Source organism: Branchiostoma belcheri, unplaced genomic scaffold, assembly GCF_001625305.1.
Source record: "Branchiostoma belcheri isolate BF01 breed outbred unplaced genomic scaffold, Haploidv18h27 scaffold3, whole genome shotgun sequence".
In the NCBI taxonomy this organism is placed as follows: Eukaryota; Metazoa; Chordata; class Leptocardii; order Amphioxiformes; family Branchiostomatidae; genus Branchiostoma; species Branchiostoma belcheri.
Window position 1 is genome coordinate 1,861,623 of NW_017803909.1, and position 18,634 is coordinate 1,880,256.

The window sequence follows — 18,634 nt, forward strand, 5'->3', positions numbered from 1 at the left end:
GTAGGTATTTATATACTCACATAAAAGTGGGATCACTGGTATGATGAATTGGCATGCTTCTTCCAGTAACTTAGCCTGCCCTTCCACAGCCTTGTACTGACTTCTGCAATTGAGAGTCTTGAGACTATATTTCTTGTAAAGTTTCAGTTAAGTTATGTATAAAAAAAACAAGTACAGCATAGTGATAAGTTGTGAAAAGGATTATATTCTTCTTCTTTCCTAATTAGATTTACAATTTGGTGAAATGATATTGATCATAGGTCACATGATTATGGATAAATTTTGCCACTTCATACATTGGTAATTTGGTACTTTTAAAAATAGAAATATATTCTCAAACAAAAAGTCATGAGTATGGATCATTCAAAAGAATCAACAGGAAAGTAAACTACAAAATCCTAGCTCGTCAAGCTTGCCTTAAAAAGTGTAAACCTCACAGTTGGATAAAACAGTGTGATACTTCAGGGGTTAATCACAGGACCAACCTTGTAAAAAGGAAGCAGGATGTGTGTGAATATGTGTTCAACAATGTTGCCCTTCTCCTCTGCACTATAGAGGAAAACTTCCAGTCTCTGAGTGTCAATACCGTAACCTTGGCCTTCCCTTAGCCTTCTCCTTGTGAGATGATCTTGCCGTCTGGGCCCCATGACACCTGTGACACAAACGTGAAGATTTCTTCTTGGCTGCTTTCACCCAAGGATTGCCTTAATTAACTGTTTAATGGGATCATGTGCTCCTCTGTCACCCTTCCCAGTGACTAACTACTGAGCTGAATGAACTTGGACCTAAATTTTGGCAATGGTTGGTTAAAGTCTTCAAACAATGGACAGTTGGTCACATACAACGTACATAAAATTAATGTGGTAATATGTAGTGAAAAAAAACAGTGGACATGTTTTCTTTAAGCTTCAAGTTGTTATGCTATATGTAGGATTTGTATGACAGAGTTTAGAAAATCATGCTGAAAAGATTCTTTGGGGAAATTCAAAGTATTGTTGGACATCTTTTACCATGGTGGCAGGAGGGCATGCCCTTCTACACAGGTCTATAACAGGATATGATTTTCTCCCAGGACAACCTATGATCCAAGTGTCTGGCTGTCTGCTGACTTCTGTACCTATTCTGGAAACTTGTTGACATGGAACAAATAGAGATGTGACCCCCTGAGTGCCGTTTCCAATAAACCTGCCTGGACTGGATGCCACCATATTAGTCATGCACCCTCTGTGCCCCTCCCTACACCTACCCCAAACTACTTTACACCCAGACATGTTGAGAGGGAGGGGACCAAGGCTCTCCTACTACAGATTAATGGCACCAGGAGACCACTGGAAGCCTTACCTCATACAAGATAGATCGCTTTGGGATTAGCTGTGATAGCTCTGCACCTCAGATGTCCTGCCAGGCCTTTCTGTAACAATTAAAACCAGCTCAGTTGTGGAAAGAACGCCCAGTTCCCAAGGGAAAGGCTTAGAGAGCCATGGGGAAATTTCCTACCAACCTGACTTGAGTTAGACAGAGTCAAGTACAAGTACAAGTACAAAGTATTTTCCTGACATTGGACTTCAAAGAAAGGAAAACAGAATGAATGGGTAGCAAGATGTAGATCTACATGTACAATAAATGGTTTTACATGTTGTTCTTTGTCACTAGAAGTATAAGCTTTGCTGACTCTGTAGTTGTCATTTCAATGTATTTGGACATGCATAAGTGCAAAAGATAACCAATATCATTCTTTGTTACTTTTCATATACATGTAGGTGTACTCTTTCCTTTTTAAAAGGAAATACAGCAACAGAACTAGACAACAATGACCAACAAAAGAGTTGTAAGTCTTGCAGTGCTACTGAGAATTTCCGTTCTTGCCACAAATCAAAGATATCACATATCTTCCCCCTTGGTATGAGATCTGGTCCGGTCATGTAATGCATGGCTGACCTTGTAGCTTTATGATGCCGACAAGGTCAGGGTACAGCTGACAGGACTGATGACAGGCCAAGGTTCCATTATCAGCAGCTGTCCACACACTTGTGATGTCCAGCTTTCATCTACATGTCCAGCAGGGTTTTCTTAGTAGCATGGATGGTCCAGTGGTTAGCAACCCTGCCTCTCGACCAAGAGGCTGCGAGTTTGAATCATGGTTGTTGTCGCTTATTCAACAACCTGGTTACCAAAAAAGGGTCACAGTCCTTAGGATGGGATGTTAAGCTGTGGTCCCCTGTTCATTGTGCTTGTCGAAAAGAGCTAGGGAATTTCACTTTTACAATGAACCTGTAAATAGTACACATTGTACATAGTACCTGTCTTCTCTCACTTTCCTTTTTTCCTTCCCGTAGCATACTTGCCTCATTGGCCTGTCCCAACTACATTTGTACACATCCAGAAATGATTGCCATTGCTACCAAAAACATGATTTCTTTCTCTACTGTTATCTACTCAGGGATATTTGATTAAACACTGAAAGCTTATGACAGAATATACTACTATTACTGGTGACTATGTATGCTAACTAAGGTGTTGTACTTGTGTACACATCAATAGTGTACATGTGAAAATGGCTTGGTCTCATGTTCATGGTCAGACAATGATGTTTACACTTCATCATCATCATCACTTCAGCACTAATAAATTCATAGTTAATTTTGACAGAAGTGAAAATTGAAATAAAATAGCATGGACATCATCAACAGTCCTCCACATGTCCTATCTGTGGGTTATCAACTCTAAGATGTTTATGTTTGCTGAAATGTGTAGGTGATAATGAGTTCCTTTGGATCCGTGCCAGTGTACTGTGCCAGCCCCAGGGTAGGAGAGGGGCTCCTTTGCCACATGAAAGGACCGAGCTCATCCCCTGTCTGTAACCATAGACCTTCCCTGGGACTGGGTACACAGGGTTTCCGCCCTGCCTGGATGAGGCATGTTTCTCTCTGGCTTGTGGCAATAATTAAATGAATCCTGTATTAGCTGTTAATTGATTGTGTAAGGGGGAAGGGAAATACTGCTTTGGGCAAGTCGCAGAAATTAGAACCAGGTGAAGATGGCAATACATTTGAATGTTGTTTTTGGGAGGGATATACCCATACTACATGTATAGCAGTGTCTTGTGTAGTATGTACACAATAGAAAGTTACTCTGCATCAACCAAGTACATGTAGTAAAATTGCAACCAAGTCCATGCATCTGAGGGATGCATGTGTTGAGTCAATGTATCCAATACACAACAAATTAGAAGTTGTGAAAACTCTATAGCAGCACCAGCTGGTCCTATAATAGCTTATACATTGTTTCCAGGTGGAGTGACTTTCCCTTCATCCTCCCAGTGCCCTGTTGGGTTAGGTATTATTTTACAACACAACAGGTGCTACCCCTCCCTCTCACCCTCACACTGCATCCTGTACACTCCACACTGCCTGGAACCAATTCTGTTACAATGTGGGTAATGAAAACTTCCTCCAGACATGTTTGTTGCCTTTCCGCTGTGAAAAACTATATGACTTGTAACAAGTAAGAGGCAGTAAAAGCTTATGGAGTCTGTTTTCTATTTAAGGCAACTGGTTCAGGTATTGACAGGGTATTGAAATGCGGGTAAGAAGTTGCAAGAAAAATGAAACAAAATTGTCTTTGTCTTTATTGTCTTCATTCCGATGCCCTCTACAAAAGGCTAAACTTCCATGGTTCATACTAGAATAAAGACACATATACAACAGATAACTTGGTAAAAATAACACACATTTGGTACAAAAAGAAATTTACATTATGTACAAATGAAAGGAACATATCCTCCATACTAGATACAGAATTCACATTATATGAACAGTTGGTGGATGGCATTTTTAAAATTGGATGTAAGTTGGAAAATGTTTTGTTTTGTTGTGGTTATCTTGTCCAAAAGTAGATTGCCCGGTACTGAAATGTGAAATGTGAAAAAGAGAAATAAAACAGAGCATTGAAGAAGATGTAACTTGAATAATTTTAACATGATGATTTTAATAACATAATCATAAAGATGCTTTGATCTCAGGCTAAGCTTCAACTTTATGTCTTCCACTCCATTCATAAAGTCATAGAGTTGTAGAATTGACTTGGTAATACTTAGAATGTCCTTCTCTACCCACACAGGTTGGTTGAGTCCCAGTCCAGCCCAGTCCATGACCCTCTGGTCCTGTGGCTGTCAGGAGGGCCAGGCTGCAGCTCACTCTACGCCCTCCTCATGCAGAATGGACCCTTCCAGGTAGGTAACAGGTGCATCATGGGAGGAACTATATCACCACTCTGTATCCACCTGCAAGAATTAGAATACAACCTGTTAGATGTATCTGTATGTACAATGTACTTATACTTGCACTCAATATAAATTTTCATCTATCTTTTCATTGACTATAGGAGAGTTGAACATTGTCACAAAGTCTTTCGACAGAGCTGTAACATTAAATAGGTTGCAATGTGTATCAGGTGTGTTTTGGTACCATTGCATAATCACAAAAGGAAAAAATATGTTTGGTTTCTGAATAAATGTTCTTGCTAAGCAAGTTTTGTCTAAATTTTAAGAAAATTTATATGGATGTAATACTGTGTACCATGTAACCTTGTATAAATGGCCATAAGGTAAAACACAACAGAACTGTACTTGGATGTGGTAAGTATAAACTGCATTGGGAACTGAATGCCCTGAGATATTACACAGCATGGTGTATTCCAAGTCTTTTAAAGTATTGTAATGTGTTTTATGGTGAGCTTGATACAAATCTCTCCTTAAACACATGACAAACTGATGATTATGGCATGTACCAACAGTCTAGCACCATGTTGGAGCTCATGACTTTGACTGGTATTAAGTCAAGATTTGACTTGCAAGTTGATCATGCAAATTTCCACAACACAAAACCACTGCATACGTACTGTTCAAAAGCTAGTTCACACACAACTAAACTCCTAGCATGGTTTGGATTAAACCATTAAGCACGACTAAATGTTAATCTTTTAGAGAAGCTTTCAAATGGCATCTGCCCTCTTTCTTCGCTCTGAAAAGTTCATCATGTGACCTTACATAGTCAAGTGTATATCCAAAAGTGGAAAGGCTACTGAAGGTAATAAGCTGAAAAGTTGCAACCTTTCCCGTGTCCCCCGTGGTTGACAGAGGGACTGTGGCCTGTCATGTGCCATGATACCCCCTCCCAGCTGATGTGTCTGTCCACCTGGTTCTCTCAGACCACCTGATGTCCACCTGATCATGGCGCCAAGTCTCCCCAATTAGACATGACCTTCTGGAGAGATCCGAATACTTGCCTAACCCAGCGGATCTGTCTGGCTCCTCACCGCTCGTCCCTAAGGAGGCTACAAAGAACATGGAATTTCAACTTTTTCCAGAATTGATTCTTTGATGATAAAGATGATTCTGGATGCTGTGTCCTTTAGAGCAGTCTTGTATACCATTTTGATTTCTAAGCTGCATGGTTGCAAAATCTGCACAAAGGCCTCTTGATGCATGTAGCTTAGGATCAGGACTCGCAAAACTGAAGCTTAACCTTTAAGAAAACAGCTATAGGAGAATACCAGATTTCTCTATGGAGTAGAGCTTGGCAGACCACAGATCCAGGGCATGGAAAGGTTTAGTTGAGGATTTCTAATAGATGCCCACATAATGTTTCACTAAACCATGCCTTAAACAACTTAGGTATCTCAGAGAGGTGGAGTAAGATACAGGTATGTTCACCATTGCTGCAGAGGAGTGAGACTACTAAACACCTGTCCTTATTGAGTTCCTGTGGTTGGCACATACACAGGTGCAGAAAATGTGTTAAGTTGTGATGCAGCCTGGATGACCCTCCCTTGGACTGGGCTAAGGGTCGGAGGTAGATTTTCCGGAATTAGCGGCTTACAAAGCAAGTATTTGGCTGCTCGGTGGTTCAGGACAGGTTGTCTGTTCTGGGACCTCTGGAGGGCCCACTGCCGTCTCTAGGGGGAGAACTTCTAACTCCTGAAATATTTCCTCAGCTTTCAGATCACCAAATTTTCTCTGCGCTATTATCACTTCACAGCACACTGTCTTCCATTTCAGTTTCCAACACAGATGTCCTAGGTTGAGAAGACCTTTACTTGCTTCAGTATGTCCATCATAACTTGATGTCCCTTGTTAGTTTTTGTTTTTGGCAGGCTGAGAGGAAAAGTGTTGGTGTTTTTGCGGCTTCTCAGATGTAGCGGCGATGAGAAGTTTCCGAGGCCTGACCTGTAGAAGTCCTAGGAGAGGACGCGTCCGTAGCCCAGAGCAATCCCCGCATGAGCAGCAACACCTTGAGATCCGAGTCGTTCTAAGAATTCTTTTGAAGCCAGAGTTTTCGTCTGACTGTCTGACTGGGGGGGAGCACAACATGTGGTGGAAGACAAAGGGACAGGAAGTACCAGAGGCGCACACACGTGCCGCGGGCTCTCCAAGGCTGACGGGCTCTCCAAGGCTGAGGACGTCTCTGGAGCGGTCGTCTCTGTCCAGATTCAGGTTCACAGCCTATCACCACCTCTCCTGGCAGTTGGTGAAATGTGCCCACAACTCTTCTCACATCTTGATGATGGAGTTACTGGCTGTAAACTTGTCTGCATGGCTTTTCCAGAAGCTGTTTGTTATAAGTTTGTTTATGAGCCCAATTCTCCAGCTGTTTTCCTGGCTAGGCTAAGGAAAAGAGTTGTTACAGTACTGTTTTCTCATATACATGTAGTCCTGCTTGCATCAAGTGTAAACATCTGTCCAGATTTATAGGCTATCTTTTATTCTGTTTCTCATTAGCTCAGATGTACAGTAGTAGAAAGTGTGTTAATATGATGGTCTTAAGATTCTTTCCAGCATTCCAAAAATTAAGATAATTCCAAGATAGGTGTCTCCATTGGAGGTAAAAATATCTTATTGAAAAGCATCTGGATTTAGTGCTAGAGCCTACCCAATCAATTTATGATTGAAAACATGAAAAATCAGTTTATAACTTTCTGAGTCATGCTGTTCACAACTGAGGATTGAAGGCAACAGACCAATGATGACAATGGCTAACCAGGAGAGACTTTTTTTGGCAGCCACATTTAGCATTAAATTCTTGGGTGTTCTGTCAGAATGTGAGTACATGTATTTACAAGTAGAAGGTGAGTCTGTACAAGTAGACGACAAACAGAACAGCACTTTTACAACTCCTGCGCTGCCCTGCCAACCTGCTCCAGTCCCTTGTGAAGTCTGCCTCCAACACACATAATTGATGGCCTGGTGACAAGCTTGCACTGGATGCTGCTCTTATCACCTCATCACTTCCTCACACAGCCTGCAACTTTGGGGACAACAAGAATTCTCCACTACTACATACTTTACTCGCTGTAAAACCAGCCATTAATTTGTCACCTGCAGACGTTCGTAATTCTACAGGTAAACTGTGGGAAGAAGGGGTATGGTTTCACTTCAAAGGTAATTTGGGACTGGTTATATGTGGCTTTTGGGGATGTACTTGATACTGGTTGCTGCTTTCCCTTCTGGTCGTTTCCTCAAGTTCACACACCATTTCAATTTGGTGTTGGATCCCCTGCTTCATGGCTCAGTATTGTGGAATCGCAGCAATGTGGCCCGTGGTTTGCCTTCAGGCGATGTTCGTAGACATTTGGCTCACTAAGTGCCCCTGTGCCTGGCCTGCTAATAAAAAAATAGCACTGGCCTCGTTGGGAAAAATAAGGCCTGGAGTCATGAGCCTGGTTTGAATCAACTTCTTACAAAAAAGGAGCAGCAACCAGAACGTACATGACATCTGGCTTCTTCAAAGTCATAGGAAATCTATCTTTGGGCTTTTCTTTCAACTTTTTGTTTATCAAAATGACTGTCAGCATCTTTACATCCCCACATGATATTATCTTTCTGACTCTATATTACTGTGCTGGACTGAATGCATTATATCTTTGCTTAAAAAATTCTACTGGACTTTAACTGTCATTGTGCATGGTGACAAATTATATTCAATGGTACGTACTTCATTGTACTTGTCTATACTGACAAGCTTTGCGGCCACTATTGGGCTATACTGAATATTTTATTTATACAATACAAATCTAATTTCAAAAGATGCCACTGGATTTGTAAGTATTGGTATCAAACTATTAGTATTCAAGGGGACAGCATTTGGTAACAATGCCCATGACAAAGCAATTTGTACTAGCCCCTGTCTTCATTTAAGTTTACTCTTACTATCTACAAAGTCTGCAAATTTTGAAGTAAGATTCAATCACCAAATGGATATTTAGGCTCATACCAAAGTCTGCTCAAACAAGCAAACTGTCTACTAGACTTCCATTCTTCACTTTGATTTCAAATCCCCTACCAGAAACCAACTAGTCCTCCCAAGGTTGTCTCCATGCATGTACCCTAGGGTAGAGTACTAAGCCCCGGGGACAGGTGTTAATTCTAATGACTGCACCCCAGGGCAGGTGTTTATTCCAACTGCGGCCTCCCCTGTGGGGGTTATCGCTCCCATAACAAAATCTGCCTCATCGTTTGTCTCTATAATAATCTATATGATAACCTAAAATATTCTGACCCAAGTAAATGTACTCTCAGGATCTTCTTTCTAAATCAAATTTTCCCAGTCGGAATGTCATGATATCTTCACCATTTGACCCAGAGGGGGGATGGATACAGGCAATGAGCTGGTGGTTAGGCCAAAGTGCTTGACCTGACTTGACACCTTCACACAGTTTGTGTTGATTTAGTCCTGTGGTGTATGGGAGGTATTGGTGCATTAGGGTGATGCTTTCACCTGCTTGAGCCCCAGGTATTGACAGACATCTTACAGACAGTTCTCCTTATTCTTAGATATTTTGATATGTAAAAAAATTATATTTTAAGAAATAGAGGTTGATACAAGAGAATGTTGATACAAGAGAATAATATTCCCAAGTACATTCTGAGTATTCCAGGGTATGTTTTATAAGCTTTTGAATTAACCTCTTTACAAACAAAAAAGAAACTATTGCAGTTTGGAAGGAATCTGCTAGGGACCTGAAATTTAATCCCATTGGACCAAAAGCTATCATCAACCAAAAGAAATCTAAAATATTTTGCAGTTTATTGAATGATATGGAGAAATTGATGCTGACAAGTATAGTGTTGATGTCTGCACTTTTTGGCAGAAAATAATAGGGGTTATCAAATGGTGGAATCGCCCTTATCTTTGTAATCCTTAGGAAAAGACCTTCAAGGCCAAGGTTACAGATCAGTGTTTATGGAGGCGTCAGTAGATCAGGGTAGACATGAAAGAGAAGTGTGACTCATGTCATGTTTTTGGTCAGAGGAAAGGGTGGGATGTGCCAGTGGTAAGTGTATCTATTAGTTGAATCTATGAATCCATATAGGAAGGGAGTTAAGTGTCAGGTTTGTCAAGTTGCTAGAAATTAGAGTTGCTTTCATTAATTATAATCATATTCTTAGATTGGTTTCAGATAGCCATCTGATACAAGGGTAAAGGAATGCAGTTATGAGTTGTTACCAGATGTAGTGTTAGTCATAAATTACCCTTATTATTATAATCCTTAAAACTCTCTAGGCTGCTATGGGGAGAGCGAAAAGTTCACCTTCTCTGGTATTAGTCATATCTTTGAACAATCCAACCGTAATATGGAAGGAGACCGCTGTCATCAGAAACAACTGATTATAGTCTTGTCTACAGACTCCCTCCCACAGCATCTCCTGCCAGTATGAGTTCATGTATGTTAACGTTGCAACTTTAATAGCTGGTATGCCTGAAAAGGCCCTGAGGCCAGAGTTTAACAAGGTTTAAAACTGACCAATGAGGCATTAGCAGACTGTAGCCAACCCAAATGTTACCTAATTTGAAGTTCTCCTGGTATCTGCAGGGTAGAAAGAAAAGCCCTCTACCTGATGCTTCTCATTAAAACTTGATCAAACTTGTAGCAAGGCTGTCAACTCCTAATTAACACATCGGTGCCTGTAGGCCTTGGGTTGCATAGTCAGCATTTTTCCTTAAGTTGTAAGCTACTGCCTTGGTAAATCTGTAAGGCCTAGAAGGTTCACATCTGTGGTGGTTCTACGTCAGTGAAATGGAAGGAGAGGGAAGGAGTCAGTACACAGTGTGTGTGTGTGTGTGAATGTGTGCGACTCTGTACATGGCCTTTCGCCTGATCATACCTTTGATGTGGAGAAAGCCACTTTTCTCCTTTCTTCTGTGTAGAACCACCGAGGGGATATCCCCTTCACAGGCACAATAAGCCCTGGCGCCATCGTTGTTTGTTGCAAGGACCTTCTTTGGTGAGGAATGCGTATCATGACTAGGTCACTTTCCGAGAAACTCCGCCCCATCGTAAGCTTTACTCACTGATATCCACAACAGTGGCTGATGCTGGCTGATTCGTGTGGATAGGATGACCCCAATTGGAGTTAACAGTCGCCCCCAGCTCAGTGATTAATACATGTATGATACCTCCCTATCCTGTACCCGCTGTGTTAATAAGATTCTGGGACAATTTTCTGTTCACAGAAGATGAATATGTGATTATATTGAAGGGAATATGTGTCAAAGCTGCTTTGTCATATTTACTAATCACTTCTAAGGAGTGGCCCAAAGTTATCCTTACTAGGAAAGGGTAACTGTTACCATATCCATAAAGAAAAGATTCTAAAGAAGATGAAATTATATCTACCACTGTAATAGTGCTCTCCTGTGTTGAGATGGTATACCATCAGTGGATAAGTAGGAGGTGGTGTAGAAACCTAAAGAAAATATGTTGGTATTCAATATCATGTTCATAAAAATATTCATGTACATGTATATATTTCAATAAGTAACTGTTAAGGCATTGTAAAATGTTCAGGACAGTAAAAATCTATTGAATCCTTATTACTTTATTCAGAATTTTATCATTGGTTTTTAATAACTCACAGGAAAGCTTTGAGCTCAGAATTTTGTTGGTATCATTGGAAGGAAAAATTGACTGTTATCCTGTGTCCGTTTTTCCAAAGTGTTAAACTACATTATTATCCCCTGTTCCTATTGGCTGTGACAGTTATGCAGAGTTCTCGTGCAGGAGTAGCTCCAGCGGAAGCAGACCAATCACAGGGGGTCTGACATGTTATGGTGGCTTGTCATGCAACACTGTAAATTCCGTGGAAATAGAATTAGGTCAAAGCCTGCCGTCTCGGAGCACTGTCCTTGTCAGTAGCAGGGGTCGATGGCTAAGTGAGGAATTAGGTTAAGAGTTGCTGAAAAATAGTCCAGCTCAACAATCTTAGACACTGCTGAACTAAATCTCTGATTAGCAGCAAAGTCAAATGTTGTGCACTGAAGTAAACTTTCTCATCTTGTTGGTGTATCTCAGCAATATTTCTGCTACAAAATGTTTCCTGTAGAAATTTGTAAGTTATAAGGTTTGGCTATTACTCTTATAAAACATGACTTACAGCTAAATGATCCCACAGATATGACCAATATTGTAATACTTCAAGTGATAGGAACAGGAAAGTAAATTTATTAATTGTAATATTTTGGAAGACAGGCAAGGTGAATTAAAAAATGTTATGTGTGATCGTTGGCTTTGAACTGATATTCTTTTTACTTGTAATTATTTTTCTGCATAATGTGACAGAACATTGCACAGCAATGTGAATGTACAGCAATGTGAATGTGAATGGCTTTCTATTTACTTTTAAGGAAAATGATAAACTTTCAATACACTGTGAAAACAAGCTATGTACTGAAAGTCCAGTGACATCTTATGCATATGTTACCTCTGGCTATCACAATACTTTGAGTTATGAATTAGGTCCACCAGGTCCCAACTATAACATGTATGGGTCAGAGAAGGTGACTTTGTGGGATACAATGGCAAGTTTTAATCTCCTTAAAGACATTTCAGCATGATTTACTTGATCCAATTCATCCTAGTTGTTTTTGCAATGACACGGTCCCCCTAATCACTGTGGAAAAAAGTATCCAGCACAAAGTGGATTGATTCATAATTTCATTTTAGCAGAATAAATGCGGGGCGGCTGGTTTTAACTTAATTTTGGAGAGGTCTTTATTGTGATAATTTCCTGGGTCAGCTTTTGCCAATCTAATTGAAGTGAGGAGGTTGGAGGGAGGAGAAGGGGGTCGTCCCAGCCGTTTCACCTCGCCTGCTTCTGTGGGCTTGACTTGTAGTGTGTGAGGAAAACCAGTGAAGTATATGGACACCACCCTGCGACTTTATGGCCCGAGCCTCGCGCTGCGCCGCGCGCTCACGGCATGGTGCCAGGGCGCGGGTCTGGTGAAGACGGGACGGCAGACGTGACACGTTTCCCTCCCAGTGGGTGCTAACCATCGGGGCTGGGCTGGCCCGCTCTGATCCCCGCCCTCATGCGGTGACAAGGGGGTATTAAGCACAGTGGGCAGGCCTCTGGACTGTATCATACCCTCCTCACATCCACTTAGCAGCCATAAAACCTCCGGACAGAAATCAGGAGCAGTCTCCGGCTTGGAACTGACCCTGATTTTGGCACACATCTCTGGCTGAGGCCCTGATTGGTTCAATTGGAACAGGGAAGTTTTGCAGGATGACTCTTGCTGGGTGATTAACCAAATGAAGACTTTCTACTCTCGTAACAGATGCAGAGTAAAATGCACTGGCTAATTACTGTCTTCAAATACAAACAGCTAATGAATAGGTTAGGTTTAAGGTCAATGTCCAACTTTAACCTTGCTTAGTTAGTTTGGTAAACCAAGCAACTTCAAGTTCAGCCTGGGTGCCAGACTGTTTCCAGGGCCTACACAGGCCAGTCCTGGGCTTCAGGGCCAACATGCACCCAAGGAAATTTTACCACAGCCCCCCTGAGTTAGGCCCTGATCAGGCTGCCTAACTTTAGGCCTAGTGTGGGTTTGGCATCCAGGCTGCTTTAAGTTTGACTATGCCCAGAAATTGAATGCTGTCAAACTTCATCTTTATGTTATGTTGGTAGAAGAAGTTAAGCTGCTTTGATAGCTGCTTTGTTAGTATGATGTACACTTTGCCATTCTTTAAGGATTAAAGAAGCCGTCAAAATGAAAAAGTGAAAGAACAACATCAAATTCAAAGCCAATCTGGTAGTGGGCCAATTTTGTTGGCCAAGCTGACAGTGCCAAGAAATCTCAGAGGCACCACAAACCACTCTAGTCTAACCCACACACTGAACTTAAAGTCAATACACATAACCAACAGGGACATTTCATTACTCTTGACTAAGTGCTCTACATATTGAAGACAATTATAGCAAATACAAGTTTAAGAGCCATTTCTATTGTATGTTCCCTGTTACTGTAATGATGAACCATCTTATTTCTTCTCACCCCAATAGATAACACATGTAAGTTATACACAGTGGCACAGTGGTAAATCATCATGCTACTATAAATAGATCACAGGTCTTTTTCTGTCCCAACTGTGTAATCGGTCAGGACTATCTGCATAGTCAGTCCCAAAACTGTTCCTTATGTATGCAAACCAGCAGTTCAGTGAACTTGCCACTTCACTGTCACTTTGTTGACAATGGGGAGACATGCCTGTAGACTTTGCACACAGCTTTACTGATCACTGTACGTACTTTTGAGTTTACGTCCTTATATCATCAGCATCCCTGTCAATTGTTCTTTATTGTCTTCAACTTCAATGTTCGATTGACATTACATCTTCAGGGATTGAAATTCTTTTTTTAAAGCCATGTGCAAAGTTTCAAAAATTTTATGTGCAATTTGAAGAATTTAAGTGTGGTTTGCAACTGTTTTACTGTATTAATTACCTTCTTAGCCTGTCACAGCATACAGGAGTTTTTATATTAAAGAATGAGACCAAACACTCATCTTGTATGTGTATGTAGTATTGTAACTGTTGGAAGTCTGTCACCTCTTATTCCCTTAAAAGTATGTTAAACTGCCATGTACACTCCTACACCTCAACAGGAGACATACTCCCCCTTCTGACCAGGCCATTTATATCCTAGCTGTGCTGTCATACTGGATGCAGCCACTGCCAATGGATGCAGAATTGATAATAGTAACAAGACATCATAATAGTAACAAACTGTACAGATTTAAGGTTGTAGAACAATGCAATAACAAAGTTACACATTGCAAGAAATTTTGTATTAAAATGGAAATTGAAACTTCAGTACTGTTTCAAACTCTCTCAAATTGTCCTTTCGATACAATATCTCCATTGATGGTACAATGTATGTCGATATGATAAGTAGAGCCATTTATCATTAGATAGCTTTAGACAATGTTAGAGTTAGATGTTCAAGGGTTAGGTGTAATGTAGCCAGCTGCTGCTGCGCCTTGTGCCTGCAAAGCTGGTGTGCTACACCAAAGGGTGGTTATACCAGCTATGCAGATACAGATACAGTCAAATTCCCAATGATAAAGTTAATTTAAATGTGTCATAACTGGTCCAAGCTTGTGTGTCCCTCCCATCAAAGCATGTGACATTTGTTCCACATACATGACTGCGTAGCTGTGGAAAAGCCCCCAAGGTGTCAGACCTTGTGTTTTCCCTGGCCTGTCAACACAGGCCTGCTGATATGTGGCACCTCTCCCACCCTCACCAAACATGCCCTGGCTTCTTATAAAACATTTGCTGTGTGGAGAGGCATGTCTGAAAAGGTTTCCTCCTTTCAGCTCATCTCAAGGTAGTTTCGGAGAAGTTTTGTGTCATTACCCCCCATACCCTCTGTATATTTCAAGTCCTTCTGTCTTGACATCACATCTCTTCACAGCTTTTCTGAAAGAAAATAACTCTAAACGCAATGCTTTGTAGCAAATTAAGATAGTCATTTTACATGTTGACAGTGGATGATTTGAAATGATGATGAGAGGAAAATTATGATCACTTTGACAACAGTCACTGGGCTCCTCCCAAATTCTTAAATTGAATATTTACATCAACTCAAGGGTCTGTAAGATTCGTCAATCTGCACTTAGACAAATTAAAACAGGTAGTAATCACATCATTGTCTGTGTGATGGCAGCTGGGAACAATACGAGTTGAAGAGATAAACTGTAAGAGCACTGCTACAGAAATTGTCTTGGAACATTACCATCCAGTAATGTTGTTAGAAGAGATACTCTTATGAGTAACATATCTTTATTTTCCTGTTATTATAATCTAGAAGTAATTAGAATGAAACAATATGATATCTTAAGTGATTGTATGACTTAATGGCACCTTAATACATGTATGTTTCACAAAGGGAATTGCACATTTTGTCTTACTATTTGTCCTTCCCTTTGCAGGTTCAAGATGATGGCTTCAGCCTTAACTACAATTATTACAGCTGGAACAAGGTACCAACATTTTATATTCTTACCTGTGGCATTAATACTATTATATGAAAGTGCCTGTTTTTTTGCTGTTGGTAGTATGAGTAGTATACATTTATAGGTAGTATTACTTTGATGAAAAATCGTTGGAAAAAATGAATCCATCAACTCCTTGTGTAAGGACAGTACAATTAAGCTTTTCTTCTAGTCAGCATGAATGACTTCAAGTTGACATTTTGGTACATCTGTTACACTTGAGCCTAACTGGTACTCTGTCGATCACACTCCCGTTCTGCCTGTATGTACGTACAGGAGGCTAATGTGCTGTATCTGGAGTCACCAGCCGGTGTGGGCTTCTCCTATTCTGACGAGCAGAACTACACCACTAACGATGATGAGGTAACTTGTGTTATTCTACAGACCTCTGTCAAATGTGGCATCGCATGGCATAATGGTCAGTATGTTCAGCTTTGAACCAAGAGGTCACTGGTTCGATCCCTGGGTGACATGCCCTATGTTGTGCCATTGGGAAAGGCACTTTAATTAAAGGACTTTCCTTACTTCACTCAGAGTAGGGTCATGATGTGTGATCATGGTCAAAGGTCTACTGTCTGGAAGTTGGTAATTCACTTAAATCACCTGGATGGAGGCCTGGCGAACCCCCGTTTCATATTAGCCAATTACCAGAAAGACAAGAACTCATGTCATGGGAAGTACTTCAACTAGACAGTCTACATGGCTGAAATTTGTTCTAATATAGAACAGATTCTTCTTTTGACTAATGTTGTAGTCTCAGAATAACAACTAAAATCTGCTTATTTCCAGGTTGCTGAAGACAATTATCTTGCTCTACAAGACTTCTTCAAAATGTACCCTTACTATAAAACCCACAACTTCTTCATTACGGGATCCAGTTATGCTGGCTTCTATATCCCAATGTTAGCTGTCAAGGTTATGCAGGAGTCAGCCATCAATTTTCAGGTAGGTACAAAATAATGAATTGGTACTGGTCAATACACATAATTGTCTATTGTCAGCCACAAAACCAGAAATAGTTTGGAGTCTTTTTTTGTCACAGAATGTGCTTATTTAAGAGACAGTGCAGTTTTATTGTCAAATGGTTAATAATGTATAAATACATTCATTTTTCTTTTTCAGGGTATTGCAGTTGGAAATGGTCTGAGCAGTATTCAACTGAATGGCAACTCTCTAGTCTACTTTGCTTATTACCATGGCCTGATTGGGGATGAGTGAGTATTATACTACATGTATAGACCAAAAGACTGAGTGTTCTTTCCACATCTCACATTGTACTGAATATAAATGGTTTGTCTTTATCTTCACCATACAGTAAAGCAGTTGAAGGGATCTAGAGATATTAACTGCATTGGACCTAGAAGTTGTGTGTCTGAATAATAATAGTAAAAATTATGAATGTCCATTGTCTATTTGTGTATGTACAATGTCACATGTTTCTACCACTTCCCTATGGTTTACCATAGCTTAGATGTTAAGTTTGTGATAAGGACTTTTGCACTTATTAGAATTTGTGCACTAGGATTAAATGCATAAATGATATTTTCCTGTATAGCCTATGGACAGCCCTGACACAGTCTTGCTGCCCCAACAACAACAGCATCAATGCACACTCCTGTAACTTCTACAACAATACCAACCCTGACTGTGTCACTGCTGTAAGTATAATATTACAATTAAAGTTGTAGTCTATTTACTTCATTTTCTACCCCACTATGACACATAAACAATTAGACCAGTGCAGGTTAGGTGCAGGTAGACATCAGAAATATCAATTTCATCTGCACTTAATTGTATATGCAGGTCGTATTTCTAGCCATGATTCTGTTAGTGTATGGTCTCAAACACAAAACTGGCAACAGTGCACCTCCAACCTGTCTCACAACAGGAGCAATTCTGTTACTGGTAGTAGTATAGTAAGACCTTGTAATACCTTATCCTAGATGCAGGAGGTGTCCCATGTGATCAAGGACATAGGACTGAACAGGTACAACCTGTACGCCAACTGTTCCGGAGGGATCCCGCCTCACTCTGGGCTGGGCTTTGATGGGCAGAAGTACGTCACCTATGATATTGACCCGCCTGTGTTCCACAACGACTACTTCGGACAGAAGAGAAGGACGGTAAAGTTGTTACTCTGGGATTATATTATTATATCCGAGACTTATTGAAGTGTCATGTCATAATCTTACAGTAGTCTGAGTGTGCTGTGGGATGGCATACAATGGCTGGTTGTTACATCCTTTGGCATAGACTATATGGTATACCATCATGTCTTACTATAATCATGTACTTCTTTGAAGATCGAAATAAAATGTTTGATTTTCATGTTAAGTACACAGGATTTTTGATAGATGTAGACTTGAAGTTGTGTCTTTAAAGATTTAGAGTGTCCAGATATATACAGTCATGCCATTTTTCTATGGGTTTTGCAATTCACTTTGTAATGTTTGTATTCAAAGTCAGGTCATTAATATGTAACTTCTCAATCTTAAGATGAATGTTACTATGATGTTAGAATCACATTGATGATTATCACCACCGTTTTCTACATTTCTTTCTCCATGGTACAACATGTAGCTACTGAGGGACATCCCCAGCCACAAGCTGAAGGCAAAGATCCCCTGTGTCAACACGTCGGCCATCACAGCATACCTCAACAACCCATACGTCAGGCAGAGTCTTCATATACCTGACAATATCACCTCCTGGGAAGAATGCTCGTACGTGCTTCTTTCTATGATATCTCAGATACGCCAGATTTGTACCAAGAACATAAGAAGAACATAATAAGAGCATAAGAAGAATTGGTGGATGGCAAAAGAGCTTAGCCTTGGTGCCATCCTCCATAGTTTAATGTCGCTGGTGACACTACAGTGGATAGCACCCAGGCTAAAAAGAGATAACTTGTTGAAGGGAATGGGAACAGTGTGTGACATTGGGATTCACTACCATGGTTTGTACATGTATTAAGAGTGGAGTATCAAATTATCCTATCGTGGGAACTCTAAGTTTGAAAGAAAAATTAGAAAGACAATTAACAACATCACATTTAGATAGATTTCCTAATTTTGCAGTGTATTGTGCCTTTGAAATTTTGTCTGTGAAGCACAAACTCTACTTCCTTGTGGTACAGTAAATTTTCCTTCTTTTGCATTTTTCAGATCTGCTGTTCTACAGAACTTTACTTTCCAATACGACACCATGAAATCTCAGTATGACCAGATCATCATGGCTTTTGTAAGTTCATGGACTTCTTTTCACTCATGTACAGCAAAAGTGTAACTTTGATTTTATACCCT

General features: G+C 40.4%; 1 protein-coding gene across 2 annotated transcripts in view; it reads left to right on the top strand.

Annotated features, from left to right (window-relative positions):
* LOC109473640 (lysosomal protective protein-like) overlaps positions 1–18,634 on the top strand; it is a 76,563-nt gene that overhangs the window by 49,640 nt on the left and 8,289 nt on the right. For both annotated transcript variants that reach the window (XM_019773577.1, XM_019773576.1), the window contains exons 3-11: positions 4,120–4,231; positions 15,270–15,320; positions 15,609–15,695; positions 16,122–16,277; positions 16,455–16,546; positions 16,888–16,990; positions 17,276–17,455; positions 17,913–18,055; positions 18,497–18,572. In XM_019773577.1, the coding sequence (XP_019629136.1) occupies positions 4,120–4,231; positions 15,270–15,320; positions 15,609–15,695; positions 16,122–16,277; positions 16,455–16,546; positions 16,888–16,990; positions 17,276–17,455; positions 17,913–18,055; positions 18,497–18,572 (1,000 nt within the window). The remainder of the gene's footprint in view (positions 1–4,119; positions 4,232–15,269; positions 15,321–15,608; positions 15,696–16,121; positions 16,278–16,454; positions 16,547–16,887; positions 16,991–17,275; positions 17,456–17,912; positions 18,056–18,496; positions 18,573–18,634) is intronic.